The sequence below is a fragment of the Halichoerus grypus genome, chromosome 1 (assembly GCF_964656455.1).
Source record: "Halichoerus grypus chromosome 1, mHalGry1.hap1.1, whole genome shotgun sequence".
Classification (NCBI taxonomy): domain Eukaryota; kingdom Metazoa; phylum Chordata; class Mammalia; order Carnivora; family Phocidae; genus Halichoerus; species Halichoerus grypus.
The window spans coordinates 114,054,244-114,081,172 of record NC_135712.1 but is presented as its reverse complement, the minus strand read 5'-3'; the positions used below and the strand labels follow the sequence as shown (position 1 = coordinate 114,081,172).

Below are 26,929 nucleotides of genomic sequence, written 5' to 3'. Positions count from 1 at the left end.
AGATTGTCATGTCCTCCTCCATCACAGAACTTTTGCAAATGTTAGCACCTAAGCCAAACACATTCTTCCTTCTGATCCACTTATTCTTCATATATTAAATCTACCATCATTCCCCCACAACCTGACCAAGTCATAGCTCTGCCATACCTAGCACCTTGTCCATCTCCTGTAAACACTTGTGTTTGAAGTCTAACCTTTGTGTGTGCCATTACTGGATTAATGACAATCTCTTTTAACTATAAGCTCCACCAAAGGCAGGGGTACTATATTTTTGGCATATGGAGGGAGTCAGTAAATATTTATTAACTTAATGAAAGAGTGAAAGAGAGAAAGAAAGAGAGAGAGAAAGAAAGAAGAAAGAAAGAAAGAAGAAAGAAAGAAAGAAAGAAAGAAAGAAAGAGAAAGAAAGAAAAAGAAAAGAAAGAAAAAGAAAGAAAGAAAGAAAAAGAAAAGAAAGAAAGAAAGAAAGAAAGAAAGAAAGAAAAAGAAAAGAAGAAAGAAAGAAAGAAAGAAAGAAAAGAAGAAAGAAAGAAAGAAAGAAAGAAAGAAAGAAAGAAAGAAAAAGAAAGAAAGAAAGAAAGAAAGAAAAAGAAAGAAAGAAAGAAAGAAAGAAGAAAGAAAGAAAGAAAGAAAGAAAGAAAGAAAGAAAGAAAGAAAGAAAGAAAGAAAGAAAGAAAGAAAAGGCATTTGAAGCTGGCCAAGTCTTTCCCGGTACATTTCAGAATAAACAGTGGGGAGCCTGTGTTCTGAGAGTGTAGTGGGGTCAAGGAGAGGTAGTAAACCAGAAAACTGTGATGTACAGAGGGCCCTCCTCATTCTAGAGCTGCATACTTTTTACTGAAAATGTTACTGAAGAGTGAGTCTTGCTAGTTGCTCAAGGACTCATGTTTGGTGGGAAAGGAAGGAAAAAGTAGAGCACAAAAGACATATAAAGATCAATTTCACCTTTAATGAGGAAGAGGAGATAGGATGGATCTTAATTTGTTATAGTGTGCAATTCAGGAGCAAAGTAATACAGGAGGTTTTTGTTTAATATAGCCAACTTTGAAATAAGCACTGTATTCTAAGAAGAATTTTTATCTTTAGAGAGTCTCCATTAGAAGCAGGCATTTTAAACCATTTAAATATTCTTTTTTAAATCTAAATGTTTGTCATGTTAAAATGTAGTATTTATAAGTAGTGTTTTCCTCCCATTTTGCCCCACCATGAGAGTGTCAAATGCTGCTGTTATGACATAAATTACAAAAATCAGTTTAGAAATCAAAAATACAAGAAGATATGAAAGCAGATTCATCTTTAAGGAGAAAATTTGAGGAGGGGGAAAGATAGGGTGCCAGGCAGTCTTCCACATACTGCCTGATCTTCCTTTGTTTTTACTGCATTTTGTTCCCCCACCAGGAATTCATATGAAGCATGGTGCCTGACAGGTAATAAGCCCTCTGAAAATGCTGGCGATTTTTCTCCATTTTATTAGTTAATAAGCATCAGCTTTAAAAATGTCCCTTCCTTAGCTGGTTATGAATAAGTCACACACACATTAGTTAAAATAGATCAAGGGGAAAGAGAGGAAACACTGCAGTCCCCTCAACCGTCACCACAGCTCTCCAAAGTAACACATGCGAAACCTGAGAAAGTTGAGAAAGACTACAGGACCAATGTCCAGAGGCGTGGCTAGCACAAGCAGACTCAAGACAACGTCTGTCACACACAGGATGGCCGTCTGCTTCTGTGACCCTACTGTTCCAACACTCAGGTCACACCAGTGACGCTGAGAGAATGGATGGGACCGCCAGGGGAAAGACTGGGTTTGAAGCACGGTTATTTTTTGGTGTTAATGCTTAACTACTCTGCTCCACCCAGTCAATCTTCTAGGGTTTGCTGCGGGATGCCAACGGAGGGGGCTCTCAGAAAAGGCGACCGTTTTCCTTTCCATCTTATACAACCTAGAGGCCTGATCCCAGAACCCAGGACTAAATTGCTATTTGTGAGCTATCTTGGGAGCTTAACTGACACATACAGTGTTATTTCTAGATGAGAGATTCCTAATTCCAATTAATTTAGTAATAGATACTTGGAACACATTTCTGTTTCTAAGTGGGGGATTGCCTGGAGTTTCTCTGAACACCTTTATAAGTGGACAGAAATTTGGGTAGTCTTTATATAATTCTAAATTAGAGTCCAAATGGCTACAGGGTGCTTTGCTTAAAACAAGTCTGTTTCCTCATTTTGGAAAGGGAAGAACTATCATCATCCCTAAAAAAGAAATTCTAAAAATTTCTTCTTGTGTGGGCTTTGGAAATGAGTGGATAACTAGATGTAGTTATCTAGAGGACTCTGAAAACTTTAAAGTAGAAGGCATTAATTAATTGAGTTGACTGTATGCCCTGACTTCTGCATTTGCCTCATGTGTTAAAGTTTTGTTTGTTTTTGTTTGCTTATTTTTAAGTCCTAGAATTGTGAATTTTTCAGAGCCCTACATCCCTTTCTTGACTGAACTCACTGTAAATAGGTAAAGTTCCTGCTCTATATCACTGCTTTTACTAACTGAGAAGTCTATTTATATGCTTATTTAAATCTCTGGTGTGCATATGTGTTTACGGCATGCTTTGGTTTGTAAATATTAGCTTCCTTATGGAAATATTAGTTCCTTACCACTAGAACAAATTGATTTCATCTATCTTCCTCCTCATCTCTAAGCATATTATTTATCCAACTTTCAGCTTTTCTGATATAAAGTAAAAATGTCTCACTACAATAAGATTAATAAACAAAGTCAAAAGACTGCTTATGAAAAAATATTTTAGAAATCCAGTCCTTTTGATTAGTAACCAGCCTTAGTACCAGAAAAACTTCAAAGTGCTCTCTAAACATTGGATTTTCATCAGTGATGCTGCAAGCCTTAGTTCTCATCTTTCATGCTTACCCGTGCAATAACTTCAAAAGGATTAAAAAGAAAGAATGACAATCTCTCAAAGCAACCCTGTGCTCGGGCCAGTAATCTTGTCTTTAGCTATCATGCATTTACAACCAAATAATTGCTTCATTACATTATGCTTTAATAAATACAACAATTAACATTTGTTACCAAAAAAGCAAATGTGCAAACCATTTAAAAATGAAATCCAGGGCCCACGGGATTTCTAGAAGAAAATGAAAAAGAGTTAGACAGCGTCAAATATAGATATCTTCAAAGGGAAAGAGATCATTTAAAGTTTTCTTTACTTACTGAAATATATTCTTGCATATTTTATTGTTTTTGTCATCTTGCTTGTTATAATCCAGCCAGTGAATGTTCAAAGAACATAAAATCCTACAAATAAATAAAGTGAATATGAGTGCATTTACAAAAAGGCAACAATTAAGATCAGGAGTCTCACATGTAAGCTTTGATTATATCATGCAATTATGTTTCCCAGTGGTGTTCCAGCAACATGCGATTTATCAGTAGGAGGAAAATCAAAAAGTTTTAAGCTTGGCGACAGTTACTAGTTTTCAGAATACAAGTTACTTGGAAATCTTATCCCAGTCAGCAGGGTATCATCAGTCAAAATCCTGGGTGATCAAGACAGTGCAGACTTGGATTGCAGGGTATTGTGTCGGTGCAGGAAGTTGCAATAGACACTGACTTTTGAACAAGTATTACATACATCATCATGGACTATGTGGTTAGCGACTAGGTATTCATCTCAGGAAGTACTGAAAACTATACCAGAGGGAACTTGAGAAGGGGTAGTTAGAGCTGTGGGTTGTGGAGTGGAGGCATCAAACCAGAGGAGACCAAACATTAGGTAGTACTTGTGCATTTTGCTGTTTGGATCAGTGAGTATTCTCATACCAGCAGCTTTCTGAAGGTCTCTCTCTCAGCACAAGGTAACAAAATGGAGACAGCATTTAAAAATTAAAAACATAATTCTTCCTATCAAATTATATGTAGAAGTAAGTGATTTATCTTGGCAATACATGTGAGAAATTGTTTTAAAATCTATATTGCCCCCCCAAAAAAAAGGGAAAAAAAGAAATGGATGGGAGCATTAGATATTCTCAGTGAGTATACTTCTCCCTGAGAAAATGGAGTTAAAAAGTTATCTTTTCGATGACTGGGGTGTTATCTGGATCAGAGCTTCTCCAATTTATAGTGCATAGCAAATTGTCGACAGTACATTTTTACTGTCAGCCTGTTACGTAATATAAGTGGGTACGGCAGATTAAAGATTATCTGTTTTTTAATATAAACATTAAGTACAGAGCTTAATCAGAAAGGCCAAATTGAGGTTTGGGGAAAAGAGCTGTGTGTGTGTGTGTGTCTCTGTGTGTCTGTGTGTGCATGCTTGGAGGGATTGGTGTTGAAGTGCTGAATGATTAAAAATGGGAAAGGTGAGCAGGAAGTGGCAAAGTAAAAGCGCTGTCAAGTGGATAGAGGATCATATGGAGAATAAGGAATGGAAGAAATATTAGGTCATAGGCAAGATTGACTGGAATTGGTTAGATTTATAAATGCAAATGGGAATTGAAGGTAAGTGACTACTTGGTAAGTATAAAAACCTAGCAATCCAAATATACGAATTCTACCTCCTACCAATGACAGGGAACCAATAAGTTAAAATTCCTGGAAAAATATATATTCTATATCAAACCCTAAATATCTTCAGTAATGCCATTAGGGAATTATTTTTAGTTAATCTACTTCCCAAGTGTCTTTAGAAAAAAATGAGTAGATAGAGCCATTTTTCCCCCACAGCAGCACACATTAATATAACCATAAGATTTAAGATCCTAAATGAAGAACAACAAAATATAAGAGGAAGAATACAGGTTTATTTTAAAATTCCATGACTTTTTGTCAGAGCATTGATAATGGTAAGCAATGAGGGAGATATTAGAGGAAAAATCAGGAACAGGAGATGGCCAAGCATTTGGCACACGTGTGACTTGAATTCTGTTCTCCTATCACCAATATCCACACCAAGAAGAAAATATTTTAATGGGTCATAAGTTGTAAAAAAAAAAAAAAAAAGGACAAAGACATAGTATCTTTGTAATAATGGAAACTGATACATATTAACTCATCCCTGTGAATCCATGTATTCACGTTCATATTGGAAGGGCAAGACAACTGTACTTTTCACATTCTGAATGTCACTTAATTCATTGTTAAACAATGAAACAGTCCTGAACTTTACCCAGGATAAATAATGTGATATTTACATATTTTCCAGTGAAAGCGAAAATGAGCCAAAAATCTAAATTGAAATTGAAAGAGAAGGGTAACTAAGGCTTTGAAGAAATAATGAGTAGGATTTGACAGGGCAGCAATTCTTGAGGAAGAGGGTATGAAGGCCAGTGGAGAAGGGCTGCCTATTAGAAATGCAGATTCCTAAATTCTGACTTCTGAAGTTGGTCCCAAACTAGCCTTCTATGCATAAACCTCCTTGAGGCAAACATGATGCTGTGCAAAATGAGATTGGCTCCATAGTAATTAACAAGAAAAGGGAAATAAATCACTCATACTCTTTAAGACCATACTTACAAAGAGAAAACAAGCACCAATCATCGCTGCTTTGACGGTTACATCTAGATCTGCAGGAACATGAATTCCGAAGTTGTCAGCATTGGTAAAGACATCATTTACAAATCCTGACCAGTACTTTGAAATCTTCCCAATTGTAAGCTTTTCATTAACGGTCTTCACCTTTGAAAAGAAAATAAGAGATGTTAAATCTAAACGTGAAACAAATGGTGTTAAGTATCTTAGTATGTTTGCTTCGAGAGAGATGAATTATTTTATTCATCATCTGTGACAATTCCATGTCATTCATTCCTTTATATAAGCATAAGTTTGTAGATTTAACTTTACAGTTCATTCTTCAGGAATTTTGCTTTTCTGACAGTTGTCTAATTTATCCTAATTCCTTTTTTTTTTTTTTTGCTTTTTGTATGCAGATTGAGAATATAATAGCAATAAATAATTAAAGTCAGGCTACCACAAGATGGCAGCAGGTACATAGTCTCAAGTACATGGTCTAACCTTGAAGGTAATTCTATTACCTGAGGTCCAGATTTCAAACCTGAATTCTTCAATTAAAAAAAAAAAAGAAAAGAAAAAGAAAATATTTTTGATAAAGATTTTAGATAAGATTTTCTAGAAGAAATTTCTAGATATAATTTGTAAACTTTTAAATTTATTGCTAAGATTTTATAATTACTAACATACTTAAATATTATCAGCCATTGCTTAATCTCATTTTTATATTATACTATATATTTACTAGGTAATTCCTTTATAACTAACCCGAAGTCCTATTTTTCACTAAAAAAAATTCTCTGGGCAAATATATCACACAGGAAATGCAAACTAATTTGACATCAAAAATCTATAGTCCTCGGGGCGCCTGGGTGGCTCAGCCCTTAAGCATCTGCCTTCGGCTCAGGTCGTGATCTCAGGGTCCTGGGATCGAGCCCCACATCGGGCTCCCTGCTTGGTGGGAAGCCTGCTTCTCCCTCTCCCACTCCCCGTGCTTGTGTTCCCTCTCTCTCTGTGTCTCTCTCTGTCAAATAAATAAATAAAATCTTTAAAAAAAAAAAAAAAATCTATAGTCCTCAGCTAGAAGGAGTCTACAATTAAACTTTATCAACTATTTTGCTTGCCCTGTTTCTCATTCAAAGGCTGAAAGTGATTCAATATAAACTTTCACTTTCTGTATGGCAGGAGAAGATAGAAAATAGAGAAAGTTACTTAGGACATCCATTACTACAAATACTAAAACTTTTTTTTCTTTTTTTTTTTAAAGATTTTATTTATTCATGAGAGAGAGAGAGGGTGAGAGCGAGGGAGAGCATGAGCATGGGGAGGGGCAGAGGGAGAGAGAGAAGCAGATTCCCCACTGAGCAGGGAGCCTGACATGGGCTCAGGCTCAATGTAGGGCTTGATCCCAGGACCCTGAGATCAGGGCCTGAGCAGAAGGCAGATGCTCAACTGACTGAGTCACCCATGTGTCCCGGTACTAAAATTTTCAAGTCTTAATCATAAGGCATATTTTTATCCTTTAGTTTTTTTGTTTTTTGTTTTTTAATTTAAGAGAGAGAGAGCAGGGGGAGGGGCAGAGGGAAAGGGAGAGGGACAAGCAGACTCCCCACTGAATGAGGAGACTACCCTTTAGTCTTAGGAAAGTCATGCCAAGTCCTTTTAGAGTGGACTGGAGTTAGAACAGCTCACATCGCAAAATTTACATCATATTCTGGGTGAACAGTGTTCCCTGAAGTCCCTCAAACTGAATGTCCTAGGTGGGATATACGTGAATGTATAAAGAATGAAGGAAAGAATAACAAGTATACACTTTAAATTCGATCTGCTTTGCCTAAAATGTATTTCTAGGAAAGGCAGTTAAGATAGTTCATATTCTTACAACTGAATTTGCAACTTCCTATTGTTTTTTAACATTGAATTTACACAAATATGTTTAGTTAAGTGTAGATTATTTTACAAAATGAAGTTAGCAGGTGTTCTGGTCATAGGTTCTAAATTAGTGATATTTTAATGGAATGTGCTTTTTAATGGAATGTGCTTTTTAGATGAGATCTGAACTGGGATATGTAACCATCAGAGCTACAGGAAAGAAGATATAATTTAGGGTGATTCTAAACTGTATGTATTTGCTTTGTACCATGGGTGCTGTAATTCCACATAAATCAAAAAAGTTTTAGCATGTTTTTTAAAAAAATCTTGAGCTTAGTATCACTGAAATTATGAGTTATTATTGGCATGTACAATATGGGCTTATTACATTATTTCACAAGTATATTATCTTCTAAATTTATTTCAGAGATATTTCAGGATTTGAATATCTTAAAATTGAATTATGTTGCAAAAAATCAGGACCTAAGTGAAAACTTCCTTTATTCTGTCATCCATACCTCAAAATCCACATCACCAAAACAGCCACATGTTGCACAAGGACCATCAACTTTCAAAATATCTTCTTTGTTTGCATTTTGGATTGTGAATTTAGGCAGAAAGGGGTCCCACTTCTGTGCAACATAACCAACTATAGTACCAGGAGGGGCTTCAATTTCTAACTGTAAGAAGAGACAATAATAAAATAAGATTTTTTCCAAGGTTATTGTATTTTTATTTTACAACAATGTCAATTTACTTCTAAACAGTAACTTTTATGAAATTATTTTTGTATTCTACAAGATATTCTAAAAATCTGCTACAAGGAAACACAGCAGTGGATTTTTTTTTCCCATTATTTTATAGAAACAAAGAAATTCACTGTATAGATATGCTTGGCATTATTCACTAAAGGTCCATGTCTTTAATCATACTTCCCTGAAGACAACCTATCCCAGAATTGTCTTCTGACCATGGGACGCTGGCTTCTTTGCCATTTTTGTTCCGAGTATGGCAGTTGGTCAAGCACTGAAGCTGTTTCCCATGAGGTGTTTCCAATCTACTCCCTCTTCTGTGTTGCCACAACACACATCTATTTTTAACCCTCACTTACCAATTATTAGCTATTCATGATTGTTTTCCCTTCAGGCTGTCAACTTCTAGCTTCTCTGTGTTCAATTAAAAACAAATGCTTCTTGTGAAGGTACCATTTTACATACCAATTTGATTTCTATTTAACTTCTTCCAAAGCATTATAGACTAGCAATTGCATTTTCAGGCTTTACTTTAGTATTTTACCCATTACCTTCATTTCCTTAATTTCTTTATTTTTCATCATATTGTATTTCAACGTATTTATGTAGTCAAATCAAATGCGTTGTGAAATAAACTAGAGGTGGGTAAAAATGAAAATTGTTTGCTTTTAAATCAAACCAACTCCTTATAGTCTGTTCACCTTTTGTCTTTTTTTAATTTATTAAGTTCATAGTCTTATGTGTATGTCTGTAGTGTTCTTGGATCAACAGAGGTGGTTTCAATGAGAGTGCTTGGAATTACGTAGATCTGACTGGTCAAATCACTAAGTTGCACAGCTGAAAGTAATGTAACTTTGTGTGTCAACTATACTTAAATTAAAAAAAAAAAAACACTAAAAAGAAAGAGTTATATAGATTTGTCCTGGGATCACTTTTAAAATAACTGGTTTGATTTTGACCACATTTTGAAAAATTATTAATGGGTATCAAGATACACCTTACCTTTCATTTATGTGACATTGGGCTACTATGAAATAAAACATCAATTATCAGAAACTTTCAAATAGGTATATTATACTGACTATACCATCTTAGAGCATATTAGATCTTAAATATCCTCAGTAGGAGGATGAAGATTTTTGGACTCCATGTATGAGGACCTGCTCCATTTTATCACTTAGCCAGGCAACTGCCTATAGTTGGAGAATTAGCTTCAATATATATTGCTAGAAACTTCCTCAATTAACCCCCATCCATATTATATTTCTCATCATGCCAAGTAGAGTACTTAAACATAGGTCCTCAATAGAGAAACCTTTTTTTTTTCTTTTTTTGAGAAACTGGGGTTTGAATAAGAACAGTAGATCAAGCCCCATTCATGATATTTTGTGGATGTGTAAATTACCTACAATCCCTAAAGCCCCAGTTTTCTCAATTGCTAAATGTGGAGAGTAAAACCTATTCTCTCTAGCTCATACAGATGTTATGATATCAAAGATGTTAAAGTAAGTAAACGTTCCGTATCGACTTAACTGCATTATGTCAATGAAAGTTATTATTGTAGATCTATTAGATAATGATGAAAATCTATTATATATTAAAATAATTAAATGGCTCCCTTCAGAACAATAATGTAGTCTTTGTCACAGTTTGAAGTTTGTCATAAATGGATGAATGGGATGTGAGATTCTGTACTAAAAATAATACCTAACCAAGAGAACACCTTGAAAGAGTTTAGTATTACTCAGCACTTTCTGAACTTTGCTACAGTTAGAGAACGCAAAGGGTAGATTTGCTTAATGGTGGATCTCATAGATATTACAATTATGTGCCTAATACAGAGATTCAAGAGGATGTGTCCTATTTACATGACACATTAGCTGTCTTTATCCATTCACGGAAGCCACTATAGTTTTTTGTTGGAGAGAAAAAAAAAACAAAAGCAACAAGCTAGTGAATCACCAAGTCCTTAAGCTATTCTGATCCTAAAGGAGCAAGAATACTACTAATTCAAACAATCGAAAGGTGAATTGCCTTATGGCTCCAGATGAATGCCATTTATTAAATAATTGCTAATCTTTTCAAACATAGAAAAATAAAAGTACACGCACAGCCAATGACTAACCTCTTGAAGGTAGCAAGGGAACCAGCAGCTGTTACACCTCAGAGGCCTGTTTACTGTAATCACCTCCCGACCTGAGTTATCTGTGATCTTCAGAGTGCAAGATCGCAGCGTGGAACAGAAGGTACGATTGAAGCAGATGCTTTCTTCCACTGCAAAGTAAATTCTTTGCCCCAAGCTGTTTTTAATCTCATATTTGTTGGAGGTCTCAGTGCCAAGGATCACTAAGGGAGGAAAAAAAAATTCATCAAAACAGTACTATTGCTTAGTATCAAATCTTTAAATAAGTAAAAGGGGTAGTATTATTAAAAGAAAACAGAATCACTGACTAATTATTAAGTATATGGTATCTTCTTCACCCAAATCTACTTCCATGCTCTAAAATTTGAGGACTTAGCTATGGAAATCAAAGTACCGAGAACAAAGCTGTGCAATGACTAAATTTTGATTTCAGATATATGACCCACTTGGAACATGTAGTTCCACTTTTCAACTGAAGAAACTAAGTCTGTAAAGAATCGAATCCTCAAATAATCCTTCTATCATTGCTGTGGAATTTATTGGAACAACTCACAGCATAGTAATGATTTTGTTTAAGATCTATTTAACAGTCTATCTACAGCTGCATGCTATCCTGCTGTTTATTACAATTTTGACATATTTTAGATATAATATAGAATATTAAGGACAAAAAATACTCAAGTAATTTGAATTCAGTTAATCATTGTTGTAAATCTGTGTATTGTTAAATAACAAGCCATTTGATGAATCACCAATTCAATGATAAAACAACAAATTTTGTTCGATGGGTTTCTGTTATTTATTTATTTATTTATTTTTAGTTTTGTTTCAAGTTTTTATTTAAATTCCAGTTAGTTAACATGCAGTGTAATATTAGTTTCAGGAGTAGAATGGGTTTTGTTATTTAGTTTCAACCTTGATTTCCATTTCTGAAATCATTAAGGAAATAAATTATTAACAAGCATTGAAATGATCAAACATCTTTTATTATTTTAAGATAAAAATAATGTTAGATTCCTGATAACAATATTACCAAAGATTTGGAAAGTTTTATGCTTTTAGGTTTATCTATATCAGACTAACAATTTACTTTGAGTGTTTATTTTAAAAAGGAGACCTACTGATCTTTTTGATTTAATTTTATCCTCAACATTTAACTTTATTATGAGATATTTAAATATAACAAAATTTCTGAAGCCTAAAATATTTTTAACAGTTTTAATAAGTATAGAATATAATACACTTACTTCCAAGAAGCTCCACCTGCTGGTGTATAATTATCAGGTCTAACTGTTAAAGAATGACATAAAGGAAATAAAAAGCGTTACATCACACTTTGAAAACCTTTGGAGATATTACTATTAACCTGTTTAACACATTAAATTTGGTAATTTTCATGTTCTCTACCAGGGAATGGTTGAAAACAGCTTACATTTTATAATGAAAAAGATGATATCTTTTGTATTCAAGTAAAAATTAAAAAAAAATACAAGAACCCTGAGAATTCCAAGGCAGAATTGCCCAGAATAAGATTAGGAACTGTGGTTAACTCTGTGTTCTTTCTGTGACAAAGGGATAAAAGAGTAACTCTTGGAAACAATACCTGAAGATTTTTAAAGAGTCTCTGAATAATAATGCCTAAAAATTTTTTAAACTCATTTTTTTAAACTCATTTTTTTAAGCAATGATCTGAATGCCTGGCCTCCCCTCTCCACCCTGCCTAACTTCTCTTTCACTCTCAACTCATTCCTCACAGAAATAAAGTGTCTTTGTTAAAGCAGAGAGAGGTCATTCTGTAAATTGTTCTCACTCATACTTTCCTCTGGACTAGAAAAACAACAACAACAACAACAACCAGAAATCCTACTGGTGCCAACGAAATACCCATTTAAGCAGAATAAGTTTTGCCACTAACAGCTAACATAATAAAATTTGCTTTATGTAATTAAAAATGAAGTTAGTTTACAGAGATAAAGTACTCATAGATAGTTGAGAAATGACTATATTAAAAAGTACACAATGCAAATGTTTAAAGGAAATATTAAAATATGTTCTTTGAATGAATTTTATTTTTCACTAAGGTAAATTCATGAACCCTGAAGACCACTGTCTTCTCCAACACTTCATTTTCTCTTTTGCCTCTAAATTTCTTCACTTTATTCTCCCTTCACTTTAATAAACTCACTGGTGACCATTAAACTGAAATAGTCATTAGTAATATTTGGTATTGATTGGGCCTTACAAACCCGGAGAATTTGAAGTTACATTATTTCCTGCATTCTCCTTGTATATCCTGAGGTGCAGGTAAAACTAATGCCAACTAATGCCACGTCCTCTATTTAAATCTTATTATTGGTAAAAGAGTTCATGTAGCCTCTTTTTTTAAGATTCACAAAAAATATTTTCCATACATTTATGATTTGAGAGATTCTAAAACCTATTTTAGCAATTTTTTGGTATAGCAATTATTTGGCAATTTTTAAACACTAGAATCAGTCTTTTGTAGTGTACTATTCTTAGTTCTGTTCTCTTTTGAGGAAGATGGAGGGTTGGGAGAAGAGAAAAGTCACAAAGGATATCCATGATTATTTAGCAGTGGGTCCATTAGCGGTGGGTCCATTAGAGGTCCAACTTAGAGAGGGAGAAGAACTGTGGGGGCAAGACTAAAGTTTGAGTCTAGGAACTTTAATGTTAGTGCCATGGATCAAATCTTAGTCTTGAAACTTAAGAGACTATCAATTGAGATCCACTCCACATTGCAAAGGGAAGTCGTACCCCTCTGCTCTCTAATAATAGAAGTTGTTTATTTAGTGGCCACCACGAGGTAGTCACTGTGGTAGATATTTTGACATAGTGTTTGATTTAATCCTCACAAAAACTCAGAGAGGTAGACATCATTACATTTTACCCGTGAAGAAACAATCCCAGAGGGAGTGAGTAGTTGGCCTGGGATCGCAGAGTTTGTAAATGGCTGGGCTGGGATTTAAAGCCAGATCTTTCTGCTTGCCACCAATTCTGAATGCTTTCTACTCCGTTGTTGTATTGGCATCACTAAACTAATCTTAGGAACTGGGATAAACAATTCTTAATCGATACTGTGGAACTTCTGAGTACCTTTTCTTCCTAATTTCTCTAACCTTTTATACACCCCAACCTCTGTGATAGTATTTGATTTGATCTGTCTCTGTGGGAAACCCCCCTGGATTTGAGGGTCTTGTTTTGATCTTGCAGTTTCCTTTAAGTAGTCCTGGGCCACTTATAAACTATGGTCCAAATAAGCCCTTTCCACCCTTTGCTATTAAATGATGGGCTAGGAATTGTTGGAAACTTTAGACAGATTGAATCATATATTCAGGTATCAGGGCAAGTGAAGCACTGAAGTATGAAAGCCATAGAGTGGAAATCTAATGACAGCCTTGGATATATAGCTTAAGAATAAATTCTCATATATAATTTATTAGGTTTACAGGTATCAGTGATTCCATTTAATATATGTACTTCAAAATAAATTAGATCTATACATGTGTCTTTGTAGACTTTAACTCACTCACTACTCCTACCTCTAGGTGACTAAATTATAATAATTGTCCTTTGACACTAATAAGATAAAATGATATTGACTATTATAAACATGTTAATCCAAAGAGAGATCTCTAGTTTATTCTTAGGTTTAGCTCTACATGAATGACTTAAATACATACACACATATACATCCATATATATATATATATATATATATATATATTATACACATATACATATATGCACATGTACACAAATATATATGTGCATGTGTATCTATGTATTTATATGTTTATATACATACCTGAAAATTTATTTTCAAATTGTTAATAGAAATAAGATTTTCATTAGTCATTGGATGGACTTGATTAAAGGAGAATAGATGAGTTTTTACATTTTTACTTTGATTTTTTTTTTTTTAAAGATTTTATTTATTTATTTGACAGAGGGAGAGACACAGCGAGAGAGCGAACACAAGCAGGGGGAGTGGGAGAGGGAGAAGCAGGCTTCCCGCGGAGCAGGGAGCCCGATGCGGGGCTCGATCCCAGGACCTGGAATCATGACCTGAGCCGAAGGCAGACACTTAACGACTGAGCCACCCAGGCGCCCCTTTACTTTGATTTTTTTAATTTAGAAGGATTTTGTATATTTTGTATATTTTCCTGTTTATTGAAAAATGTACTATTTTCAAATGCTTATGATGTTATTTAATTCTTATGGTTTTTAGATAAAATTTAACACATAAAATTCATTATATATATCTATATATCTATATATCTTACAGACTTGTGGTATAAAACATTTAAAATGCTCATTTATCCTGTTGTAAGTACACTGCTTTAAAGCAAGCAAGTGTTCTTTTAGTGTAAGGTGAATAAATTACCTTTCCCTTTGAAGTATACTATTCACCAATTTGTGGCATATTTTTATTTTCTGAAAAAGATTACCAAAGGTATTATGTCTGGAAAATTGACTTCATTTTAGAACTGAAGCCAATGAGTTCATATCTCTATTTATGGAATGTAAAAAATATATATATATTCATGTCAAGCATCTGGCTCCGGGTGTGTCATCATTCATGGATGGAAGAAGAATATGTGATGACCATATGTGATCATCAAGCCTCAGCCCTCTGGCACCGGTATATCACTTTTATACTTGGCAAAACCTTGTCTGACAACATTCCCAAACAGCTTGCAGCAGTTAATCAACTCTAGTCAGCTATTACAGCTGATCCTTTCTGCAGATGGAAGATGGTAGGTTAGCTTTTCCAGCTCTTTTACATATCTCCCTGAGCTCTCCCGTCTCTGAAGTACATTTGTCTGCCAGTGGGTTTCTGGAGAAGGCATCTGCAATTATAAACATTTTCCCAGGAACATATGCTGCATGCAGCTTAAACCCTATCAGGCATAACAGAAATCTCTTGTACCTTAAGGGAATTAACACAGAGATTTGATTTTGATAAAGGAGATAGACTTTATAGTTTGAAAGAATGCCAAACAAGCTGAAAATAGCAGCAGATGTGCTGACATCTCAATATTAGTGTATTTCCAATCTTTTGCAAGATAAAATACAAAAGCAACAATAACATATATAAATATAATCGTTTTTTATGTGCCACATAATTCAGATGGTGGTATTTCTTGATTGATTTATTATAAGGCTTGAATCACTGCTCACCCTCCAATGACTATATCTAATAATAATACGATCTTTTAGGCAAATCAGCCTGGAGATGCAGCAGTATCAAAGACAATGATGTTAACTTGGTAACTTGCTTTCCCTTGGATTTATAGACACCTTTTGAGATTCAGTTGAAGACACTGAATTCTCAGATCATTACGGAAGTCTCTCCTGAGTATTTAGATCCTTAACAACCTTTCTCTCTTCTATGCACCTGCACACATTACAACTGTGTGTTTATCTGGCTTTAGTACATAGCCTTGCACTTTTTGTCAACATTTTTGCATGCCATTTAGGTTGCAGAATGTTTGGGTGAGAGGGACTAGGTTTTATGCTTTTTATATGTCTTGATAATAGCAAGTACTCAATAAATATCCTTTAATTAAATAGCTGTAGGTGACTAGACATGTCAGACAATTCCTTGAGGATACATTTGCTTATACCTTGAGCAATGAGCAGAAGGAGGATAAATGTGCTAAAGAGCTCCATCAAAAATGTTTAGTGTCATCACTCTGCCAAATAAATAAGGAAAATAGAAGTGGGAATAAAAGAGAATAAATTTCTTTCCAAATAATAGAGGTAAATTTTTTTTTCATAATTTCATGATTTATACTGCTTTTCTCACTTCAATAAGTGATTTGTTGAAGTTCTTCAACTGTGGTTGAAAAGCAAGAAACCAAGTCTGTATTCATTTTAAGGGGTGAAAGTGTGTAGAAATAAAGAGATAAAAACACCTGGCTTAAATATTCTAGGCCAGGAGGGAGACTGCCTGGCGGCGGGAGAGTTGGCTGCCACACTTGGTTCCCTGGGTTGGGAAGTGAGACGTGAAAGCTGTGGTCAGGGTCTGGAGCTCCAGGAAGAAAGCCAGGCAAACCTCTACTTCTTTGGTTCTGTGCATCTGCAAGAGAATGAAAACCTCAGCCTATATTTAAATTTAGGCCATTTCATTGAGTTTTTCTCATAGTATTTGTTACTTCTGAATTCAGAGGGTCAACGGTCTCCTGCATCTTCCCTATTCACTGTTGCCATCACTTACCCCCTAAGCCGGAGAAAAAGGAATGCAGAAGACGGGTAATAGTCGTTGTAAGAAAATGTTGGTTAATTTGGGCAAAATAAATGATTCCAAAAATATATTTTTGAAAGCAAGTTAAACTGTTCAAAGAGCTGAAAAATTGTAAACTCCAAAAGAAAAAGAAATGGTAAAAAGAACTAGGATATTCTTTACTCACAAAAGGATAAACTTAGACATCAGTTTTGAATCATAATTATCAGTTTCAAGGCATATTCTCCCTTCCTCAAATATTATGAGGGTACCTTGTAATTTCTGAAAATATTTTGTCTCTTTTTATCAATCCTACTGCTATGACTAGGTTTAATTCAGGGGTCCTACTGTTTAGGCTCTACCAGACCACCTGGAAGGCTTTGTTAAAACACACATTCCTGGGCCCCACTCCAGAGTTTCTGCTTAAGGAGTTGGGTCAGGAGTGAGGCTTGAGAATTTGCATTTCTGTTAAGTTCCCAGATGAGCTAATGCTGCTGTTCTGACCATATACTTTGAGAACTAATGGTTTAATTCTACATACTATGAGAATATTCAAGCTAATTTATGAGCTTAAGGGCAGTATAATATCTAATGAAGCTATGATTTCTCAGTATTTTGTATAAAAGCATCCAAACATTTTTGACAGCGTGAATCCTTTTGTAGCTTACTTAATATTACAAAAGATAAAATAATTACAGAATTCTATAATGTTTGGCTTTGATTTTTTTTTTTTAGAGAATCACCTGTTTTCTATATTATTGCCAGGTAAAACTGTTACTATTCCAATTATCTGTTAGATTAAAGTGTAGATATTTGCTATTTATCCTGCATTAGTCAAGGAACCCATGTAGTATTATGCGTAAGACGTAATAATGTGTGGAAAAATACTGCCTTTCTACTATCATTTTTCCTTTTTCTTTTCACGTGATTGACATTTAGATTTCTCCCTCATTAGATACCATTTTTTTCAAAGCCCATCAGAGTTTTTATTCCTCTTCTTTATTAATCCATAAATTATTGGAGTTCTCACATTTGCATTCATTTAGTTTGACAACACTATGCTGTCCTAGATTGAGTGTAGGTATGGATCAAGATTCGTGATAGGAATTTTCAAATATTAGAGGGGCCATTATGAAAACAAGTAATTCACACTATTCTAAAGACATATGAATGGAAAGGACAAGGAAAATGGTCTACTATAAGGAGAAGTTTATAACAGCGGCACAACACAAATTTGAATAAGTACTCTTATTGTACATATACTAAAGTTGGAGTGACATCTATATAATTCACAGTAGATTAGAATGGTCTCTCAGTCTCTCCCGAATTCATGTAAGTTGTGTGTATGTAGGGGTGTATTTTTCAGAATTTTTAAATCTCTAAAAAATAAATTTGAAGAAAAGACTGAGTTTCCTTTGGAGATAGTAAATTCCCCCCAGTAAGAGAATTCAAGCATAGCCTGAATGTTAAGAACAAGTTGGTCCCAAATTTTTAGAGCCTAGCCTGAATGAGTTCTTGGAAAGGGATTAAACAAACAAACAAACAAACAAACAAATAAAACAAAACAAACTGATGAAGGAACATGGGCATCCAAGGAATGGTCCTTTGAACATTGACATAAACTATTTGCAGTAATAATCGGCTCTTTAAGTTTGTGTATACATGTAGTGTTAATGAGAAACAATTGCCAGGTGATTCATTTGTTTATTTAAACTTCAAGTTGTAGGAATGGATGAAGATAGGTATTTAAGTTTGTATTGGTCTGTGACATTTAGAATTTGGACATGCTTTAGTGTTAGGACCATATGGAAACAAACTTGTCATTTGGCCTCATTAAAACAGAGGTCCATATAGAGGCACTTGGGTGGCTCAGTTGGTTAAGCTGCCGACTCTTCGCTTCAGCTTGGGTCATGATCCCAGAGTCTTGGGATCAAGCCCCATGTTGGGGGGTCTGTGCTCAGCAGGGAGTCTGCTTCAGGATTCTCTCTCTCTCCTTCTGCCACCCCCTCGCTCTCTCTCAAATAAATAATTAAATCTTTAAATAAATAAATAAATAAATAAAATAAGATAGAATTCCATACCAAGAATATTATAGCAGTTTGCTTCCCACAGGACCCATCCTGAACTTTTCAGATCTGGGCAGACAAAAAGCATAGGGGCTCAAGTACTCCTCTTGCTCTGGAGAAGGTGGCCTAAATGAAACCTCCATTAGCAAACTGGAGAGGAAGACTGTGTAACATCATGTCTGATTTGGGAGAGGAGCTGATGACCAATACAGCAAGGTCAACTGGAAATAGTAATATGGAACAAACAATCCTTTCTTTAGCTTAGTGCCAAAAGCACTGTTGTCATCGACTTTCAGAGAAAAATAGAGGCAAAATTATGATCTGAGGAAAACCAGTTCATAATGATAAAATTTAGGATAGAAGTTCATCCTGGGTGTGAAGGTGTATGACTGTTGACCAAAAAAGGGAACTTTATGAGGTGCCAGAAATGTTCTATTTTGTAATTTTGTTGGTGGTTACACAAGTGCATCCTTGTTTTAAAAAATCATGAACTTAAGTTTGGTGTTCTTTATGCACTTTACTGTATGCATGTTATCCTTTAATTAAAAAAAAACACATATAGGGGTCAATTTCTAATAATAGGTGGCAGAAGATAATTAGATTCTCTCTCGTCAATTTTATTGTTAGAAAGATTAGCAAATTACTCCAATTCTATCTTGTAAGCTATGTCTGCCGTGACAAAATGTAGATTATTGAGTGTCTTGGGAGTGACACTACATTCTGGACCCAGGTCTTTGGGTCCTGAGACCTCAAAGCAGGTCCAGAAGCAGTGATGCCCTGCGGGCCCAGGGCAAATCATGTCAAAAGTCTGAGTAGATTCTCAGCGGGAAACTCTTGGAATCACCATTGTGACATCACTTCCTTCCTTTTCTGAGATTTCAGTTCATATTGGAGCAGCTTTTAAAGATAGCTTCTGTTCAGTTTAGATCATCCTGGAAACTCCTGTCTTTCTCAAACTTAAAATTTGGGACCAACTTGTTCTTAAATTGTGTTTATTTATACTAAATCAGGGGACTCCAGACCACACAAGTATTTCTTCAGTTCTAATGACATCCAGTATTCAGACTGTCCTTTGGTTTAGTGGTGCTGATTAAACTGCCCACAAAATGTGTGAAATATCCAATTACCCTGTATTCCCTGGGAAAATAATAATTGCCAACACAGTTCATGGGCCAGAGGACTTTCACAATGTTATAAATATGTCCTGCAACATATTCGAAGAAAACTGTCTGCAAACATGTTTTAGGTAAATAATGATGATAATCTGACTTGCCCTCTCAAGCCAGATTTCTGATTCAAAAGGAAGTTTCATTTTTCATTTCCTTTAAATAGAGTCTCTAACAGATGTTTTGCCCACTTCATGTGCTAAATAATTTGAGTAGGTTTCAGGAGTATTAGTTTTCCACCTGAAGTTTTGCCTCTAAGTTTAGTGGTTGGGTCTTTATCATTACTGAACATCACTGCTTTTTTGGTAGATTAATCATATTTTGATCTTACTATTGCTCTCCAGTCACAAGTTTCTACAAAGACTCAGACCACCAGCTAAAGAAGGAACTCCTTTGAATTTCTATCTGGCTTTGAATTTCTATCTACTCTTTTAAAAATGTATAACTAGCTTATAAATATTTCACATACTCTGCAACTCTTTACCTTCCAGGCTACGGTTGTTGCTGTAACTCTTATAAAGTGATGAAGTGTTTTGTATTAAGTGTTGGTGTCAGTCTTAACTGAAAGAAAAGACTTGTCAAGATTTCATTTGCTTTCAAATATAAAAAATGAGGCACACATATATTAAAATTCATGATTTTGTTGTTTCATGTCTATAATTTACAATTTGTTTGAGCTTTCTCCATGATATTCAGGGACTGGTGTACATTAAATGTTGAATTGTTCCATATTAAATAGCATCCCAAAGTGTGTTTTGATAAAGAAAGCAAATAAGCATACATGCTTCTTTGAATGCTTCATTAATTTAATTTAGGATATTTTAAATTGGTGGACTCTATTATCCTATTTGTAATTAGGTTAAAAGGTTTCTGCCAATTATACTAATCATAATTCTTTATGCTAAAACTTTTTATTATAGGCTAGAGTTTAATGGTTTGTTGTGATAATGGAATGAAACACATTATAATCTCATTTTTAATATGATTTCATAAGTGTTTTTGGTGAGATTGAAATTTATTACTTTCAAAAACAACCATATATCTTGTCTTTTGAGAAGTTATTTAAAGTAACACAGTACTGATGATATTTATGCAGTTTTAGGAACTTGAGGGAAAAATTCCCAGCTCCCCCCCCAACAAAGTCCCTAATTAATCTGCTTACTTAAATTAGTTATTTTCTGTTTGCTTTTATACATATAATTTACTATCAAAGGATTCTGGAAGATTTTTGTTTCATAATTCAGTAATATTTACTTCTAGTCCATTAAATTTATTAGAATTTACCAATAACACATATTCAATTCTTTAAAATAAATTGCTGTACCACACATTTTAAACAACAAATGGGAAATTTTAAAAATACTGAACTATACTTTAACACTTTTTAACTTATGTGTGAAAAGGTTTCTTCAAATCCCTTTAAACTTGGAATATCAACCTGTCCTTGTGTTTGGCATTAAATATTACCCTTTTAAATTCTGCTGTGCAGCCTTTCTTATTAATTCACTATATTTATATTCATGATAACTAAAACACTGTTTATATCTTAACTTTTACATTGAATCAGATAGTGTTTTTTTTTAATTTAATGGAACATGCTCCTTGAAGTTAAAAAATTCCAGTGTTTAAAAGTGATAAATGACAGGTTTTAAAGTATCAATCTTACTGATTGTAAAATCCCCACAACTGAGTATTTTTAGTCATAAAGAAAGAAAAATTTGTTAGCTAGCTATATTTACTCTTACCTTTAGAGGCCATGAAGATGTCTGAGTCACTTCTTCAAAGGCAGCCAGGTTAAAAGAAAAAGCTTTTCTTGTTGCAGCAAGGAGAAAAAACACAGCATGCATAAAACTTCAGAAGGTGTCTGTCTACTTCATGTCAGCTTACAAATAACAGAGGAAGGGAGTGCCTTACTGTTTCCAGAGTGATGTATTTTATCACTTTGGACAACAGGGGGAGACGAAGCTATCACCAAAGGTAAATGCTGCTTAAACTATCCTATCTGAAGGAACAATTTAAAAATAATAAAAACAGGAAAAGAAAATACGCAATACTCATTTTAAGAGTCTGTTTGCACGTAGTTACTGGTTTTTTTTTTTAATTTCTTGGAATATATACCCTTGCATTCACTATTACATCAGAAATTCTCTATTTTTCTAGTTTCTAGAAATCTTCTGTGCCAGAGTCTATGATACATTATTCTATCCTGTGTAAGTTTCTGACAGTTCTAAATACAATATTTTAAATTTTGAAGATGTTTGAACTTCAGTATTATTTTTCTCTCAGGATTTCTTCATGTTCTTTCCCCCAAAAGCAAAGAAGCAAGAGGAGAATTATTCCTTATTATTTATGTAATAAATAAATCTGTATTTTCATTTTTTAATTGAATTTGATGAATCTGAGGCATTTGAAAATACTAACCTGCAATAACCTCACAAAGTTAATGGAAACATACAGGTGATACTTATCTACATTGTATACTGAGGGGGAAGAGAAAACATGGTCCCCTTGACTGGACAGCTCATCTTTCTAAATGCAGGTGACCAGGTGACCTTGGAGATTTTGCTCCCCAAGTCAGTTGCCCTGGATGGCATGATTTGTAAAGGTTGAACTTGCAAGATATACTGAATTATAAGCAACACTGTCTACTTCTAAAAATAGTTAAGTGGCCTGATAAGCCATAGGGCATGATGAAAAATTATAAAGTCAGCCTCACAGGTTGTTGATAGCCAAAAGTTTATGTTCTTATTTGGCAAAGAGGTATTTCTTTTTATTGTTGTTGTTGTTTTGAGGTATTTGGGGTTGAAGAACTGCCATTACCTGACTTGTCATTTGCAGGAAAGGTGAATAAATATGATTAGTATTTTTTTTAAGATTTATTTATTTATTTATTTGAGAGAGAGAGAGAGAGGGCGCTCTCAAGCAGACTCTCTGCTGAGCAGCCAACAAGGGGCTAGGTCTCAAGACCCAGAGATCATGACCTGAGCCAAAATCAAGAGTTGGAGGCTTAACTGACTGAGCCACTCAGGTGCCCCAATATGATTAGCATTTTAATTAAATTATATATTTCCTAGATTTCTTACCATTTGTCATGGGCATTTGAAGAAACTTTATTCCAAAGAAACTAAATTGTTATTAACACTATCAAACCTGGTATTTTATTTTTTTAAATTTTTTTTAAGATTTCATATTTATTTGAGAGAGAGAGACAGACACGTAGCGAGAGAGGAAAAACAAGCAGGGGAATGGGAGAGGGAGGAGCAGGCTTCCTGCTGAGCAGGGAGCCCCATGCGGGGCTTGATCCAGAACCCTGGGATCATGACATGAGCTGAAAGCAGACTAACCGACTGAGCCATCCAGGCGCCCCTCAAACCTGGTATTTTAAATTATGGTCGTAATGGATGAATTAATTTTGATTTTCCACAGAGCACCAGTTTTGAAATGCAAATCTGAATGCATTATACGTGTATTTGGGCCCGTACGGGCCAACCATCCATGTGTGTGGATATGGCCATAGGACCAACTCATGGAATCTTTCACTATTTAACCTGCAAGGGAGAACTTCCGGGCCACCTACCTTGGTGTAGTGTAGGAACTGCCCATTTCTTTCTTCACGCTTTCTCTCTCTGTCCTCCCAAAGACAGCACCGATATTGCTTTTTCTTTTCAAAGACCCAGCAGATACCAACCTGAGGTTTCCTCTTCCCACTATTGCTTTCTGTTTCCCAGCCTTTCTCAAAGAGAGGCTCACGAACCGTCCTGATGGACCTCTGGCACGTTCATGGACAATCCTATTGCCGAGAGCTCCTGCAGCCAGGTGGCGTTGCTCCAAGAGCTGGCTTCGCCTCCTCTCCTGTTGCTGTTGCTGCTGTCATTTCAACTCCAGCTGCGTGGCGCCCTCAATCCCCCTCCCCCTCTCCTGGCACCTGCCGCCTCGGCGGAAGCACCGGGACCTCCATTCAGCACGCAGAACCCTCACACCCACCTCTCTGCTCCGTGTGCTATGAAGCCCTGGACTGTTTCAAGCAGCATCAAGACCAGTTTCCCATTGCCATCGGGCTACAGCTTTCTGGTCTGCTGGCTTGATGCCACGAAATACAGCCCATACAAGGTGGGCGTGCCCAACAGACATAACCCGGGGCTTGAAGACAACACAGTGGGATCCGTACAAAAAAGGAGACTTAAAAATGAATATCAGAAGACATAAGTCAATGGGCCTGCCCCCTCGCAGGACACAGCCCTCTCCTGAGCCTCTGCTCTGCCGCTCTGCTGCTTGGGCATGCTCATTTTCTCAGGATGTTCTGCCTTGCCTGTCCTTGTCCCTTCGAAAAGAAGGGCCTCTATATCCACCCCCAACTTCAACTCCTGCCAAAAGGAAATGGAAAAAAACTGCATCATAATTTCATTACAGTTGCCCCCTACCCATGGCCTTTCTGCAGGACATATCACAGCTCTTCCCGAAGATCTGTTTATTCAATACTACATCCTTGTGTATAAGTTTCCCCATTATTTATTTAATAGTTAGATACTTGACTCAAATTCTCATGTTCGAAAAGGCTCACCACAATAGTGTCTCTCAGTACAAAGGGAGAGACTGCAAATTATTTAAATCTATCTAGTGGCAGATAAGCTCCCTGTTATGACAAAAACAGCATTAGGCTTCAGACAGAATCTGCTGGGAGAAGGATGGGAAATGGAGTAAGATATAAGCCCACAGGTCTGGGGCAGGACCAAGGACCAAGTACTGAGAATAATTAGCTCTAGGAATATTTCATGGTTATTTTGGTTTTACTATAAAATTATGTGTTCCTAAAAATTAAATATATACATATATAAACATATACATATGTACATATATAATCAAATATGTATATACACACACACACATATATGGAATGAGAGGGAATTATTTGTTTTTATTAATTTATATAAATATTATTGAAGTATAATTCCAAAACACATTTTATTCACTTGAAATTATGTTTTCTAAAATTCATTGCAATGCATAAAATTACATTTGCTTTTAGCCACTCCCTGTTATTACTTTTTATGGGTATAATGGATGTGCATTTTATTACATTTTATATTATTATACTTCTGGCCATTGTCTTTTTAATGGGAATTTAGATTGTTTCTATCATATAAGGCAATGATTTTTATGCACATGTATAGCAGTCTTTTGAAGATGTATGTCAAGAAATGAAAATGCTGGGTTATAGAGTATGAAGATTCTCATTTTTACTAAGTACCATTGCAGAATTTACCAAGTACTAAGCATATACTAAGAAATTACTAAGTATCAGTGAAGATCATTGGAGAATTGACCTCCTGTGTGCTTGTACCAATTTACATTCCCAACAGTAATGGGTAAGTATTTCCATTTCTACCTCCCCCTTGCAACACTGGTGTGGTCAGTAGAGTGGGGAATTAACTAGGGACTCCCAAATATGGATTTATAAGAAGGCAGCATCCAGAAGTCTTAACTACATTATAACTAAGTAATGTAAACACTTTTGTATGTATTTATGTTTTCAGCTGTTCCTATCATACTGTATCATGTAAGAATAATTAATAGCAAATTTTATGAATAACTGGTTATAAAAATAACATTATTAATGTAAACTTGGGGAATGTTCCTTTCCTAGGAATGTGTGCCTCCTACTTCAGTTGCCATTTATCCACATTTTGCAAAACCTCTACCAAAGTGCATTTCTTTACTAACTTATTCAAATCTGTCCTTTTGATACAATGCTCTATTCATTCATTCAATAAACATGTATTAACTTTTTACTATGTACATAACATTATAGAGTATACTCAGATGTAATGAAAGGGCCCCCACTCTGGGGGAATGTGTACGCCAGTGGAGTGTCACATTATAGGATTGCAATATTCTTTTTATTTTTTAAAACTAAGAGTAAGTTACAACCTCCTGAAAACAAAATGATGTAACTCATCCTCTCTCTGAAAAGTGAAACTAATTGGAATCAGTAATGCATCATTCAAAAGAGCAGTTCCTTGTTTCATACACACATGTCTAATTTTCCTTTCCTCTGTTCCTTTAAAAAAGGAAAATAATAACTATTAAGATATTTCAACTTATATAATGAAATGATAGTAAACTGCCTCTTAGCTATTAATAAAAGATGGATTTCTTACCAGCTCTCACTCTGCATACTTAAAAAGGTATTGATCCAAAGGATTAGGAAAAAAGGAAAAGAATCCTGGTTATAGAGAAGAATCTGTGAAACTAAGATAAAGCTGGTTCTGGAGCAAATCTAGAGGGGTCCCCATTCACCAAGATGACATGGAAAAGACTCCTAATTTAGAGTCTTGTGCACAGACTCCACGGGACAAATGGCATCACATAATCAGTAGATTGTAAAGCCCAAGGCAGAAGCAAAAGTTTAGTTTGTGTATAAAAGTTCTTAAATCTTCAGCCTTACACATTTTTTTTAGGTGGGACTAAGTTAAGCGGAATGGAGTTCTTTGAAGTATTCTGTGTTTATTGTGCTTTGTCTTCAGGCATTTGCCTGATCTGTTATGCATAATGCAAACTTTTAATAGTTCATAATGGTATTTTCCTTTAAAGAGTCTAAAAGTAGGGGGAATTCTGACAGGTTCTTGCTCATTCCAGGGTATATTACTAGAAAAAGATATGGGAATTACAAGCAGAAAACTTGTACAAACATATGGCATATCAACAACTATTTATTTTGATGTCCTTCAGGAGGTATGTTTATGCATGTATCTGAGAGAGAGAGAGAGAGAGAGAGAGAGAGAGAGGAAGATACAGAGACAGAGAGAGAGAGATAGTGAGAGAGAGAGTGTGAGAGATAGAGATAGAGAGAGAGAGCCAGAATGAGAGAGAGACAATTAGAGAGAGAGCGAAATTGAAGCTACTAAGTAGATTGAGGAGAACTAAAATGTTAAAAATCTTCAGAGACCTCAGTGCTCCCGGCCAAGAGCTACTTGACCGTTTTGAAAATCTCCTGATTTCTACCATTATTTTACATATACTTACCTTGTGCCTTGCTCCTTGTGGTCACTTTGTCCTCCCAACATCTGCCTGCCTCTCAGACATCACCCAAATCCTGCACCAAACCGGTCGGTGGCTGCCGCTGACAGCCCAGCAGCGCTCTGCCTCCGACTGCCTCCGCTGA

At 35.3% G+C, this 26,929-nt stretch overlaps 1 protein-coding gene across 3 annotated transcripts; it reads right to left on the bottom strand.

Annotated features, from left to right (window-relative positions):
* Positions 1-947: 947 nt before the first annotated feature.
* On the bottom strand, positions 948-26,929 carry LOC118548023 (phospholipid scramblase family member 5). Of its 3 annotated transcripts, none has more exons than XM_036111794.2 (9): positions 26,791-26,929; positions 21,513-21,579; positions 16,228-16,391; positions 11,536-11,578; positions 10,271-10,491; positions 7,912-8,073; positions 5,528-5,689; positions 3,227-3,310; positions 948-3,140 (listed from the first exon to the last, which is right to left on the bottom strand). In XM_036111794.2, the coding sequence occupies exons 2-8, from the start codon at positions 21,523-21,525 to the stop codon at positions 3,272-3,274; spliced, it is 804 nt and encodes a 267-aa protein (XP_035967687.1). In that variant the 5' UTR covers positions 21,526-21,579; positions 26,791-26,929; the 3' UTR covers positions 948-3,140; positions 3,227-3,271. The 3 variants fall into 3 exon arrangements, with proteins under 3 accessions (XP_035967687.1, XP_035967690.1, XP_035967691.1); XM_036111797.2 differs by having other exon boundaries at positions 21,513-21,574; positions 26,791-26,906; XM_036111798.2 differs by lacking the exon at positions 16,228-16,391.

Coding starts and splice junctions, on each gene's coding strand:
- LOC118548023 (XM_036111794.2), bottom strand. Junction 11,579..16,227: donor GCCTAGAATATTTAAGCCAG/GTGTTTTTATCT, acceptor ATTCTTTAACAG/TTAGACCTGATAATTATACA. Junction 3,311..5,527: donor TTGGTGCTTGTTTTCTCTTT/GTAAGTATGGTC, acceptor ATTTATTTGTAG/GATTTTATGTTCTTTGAACA.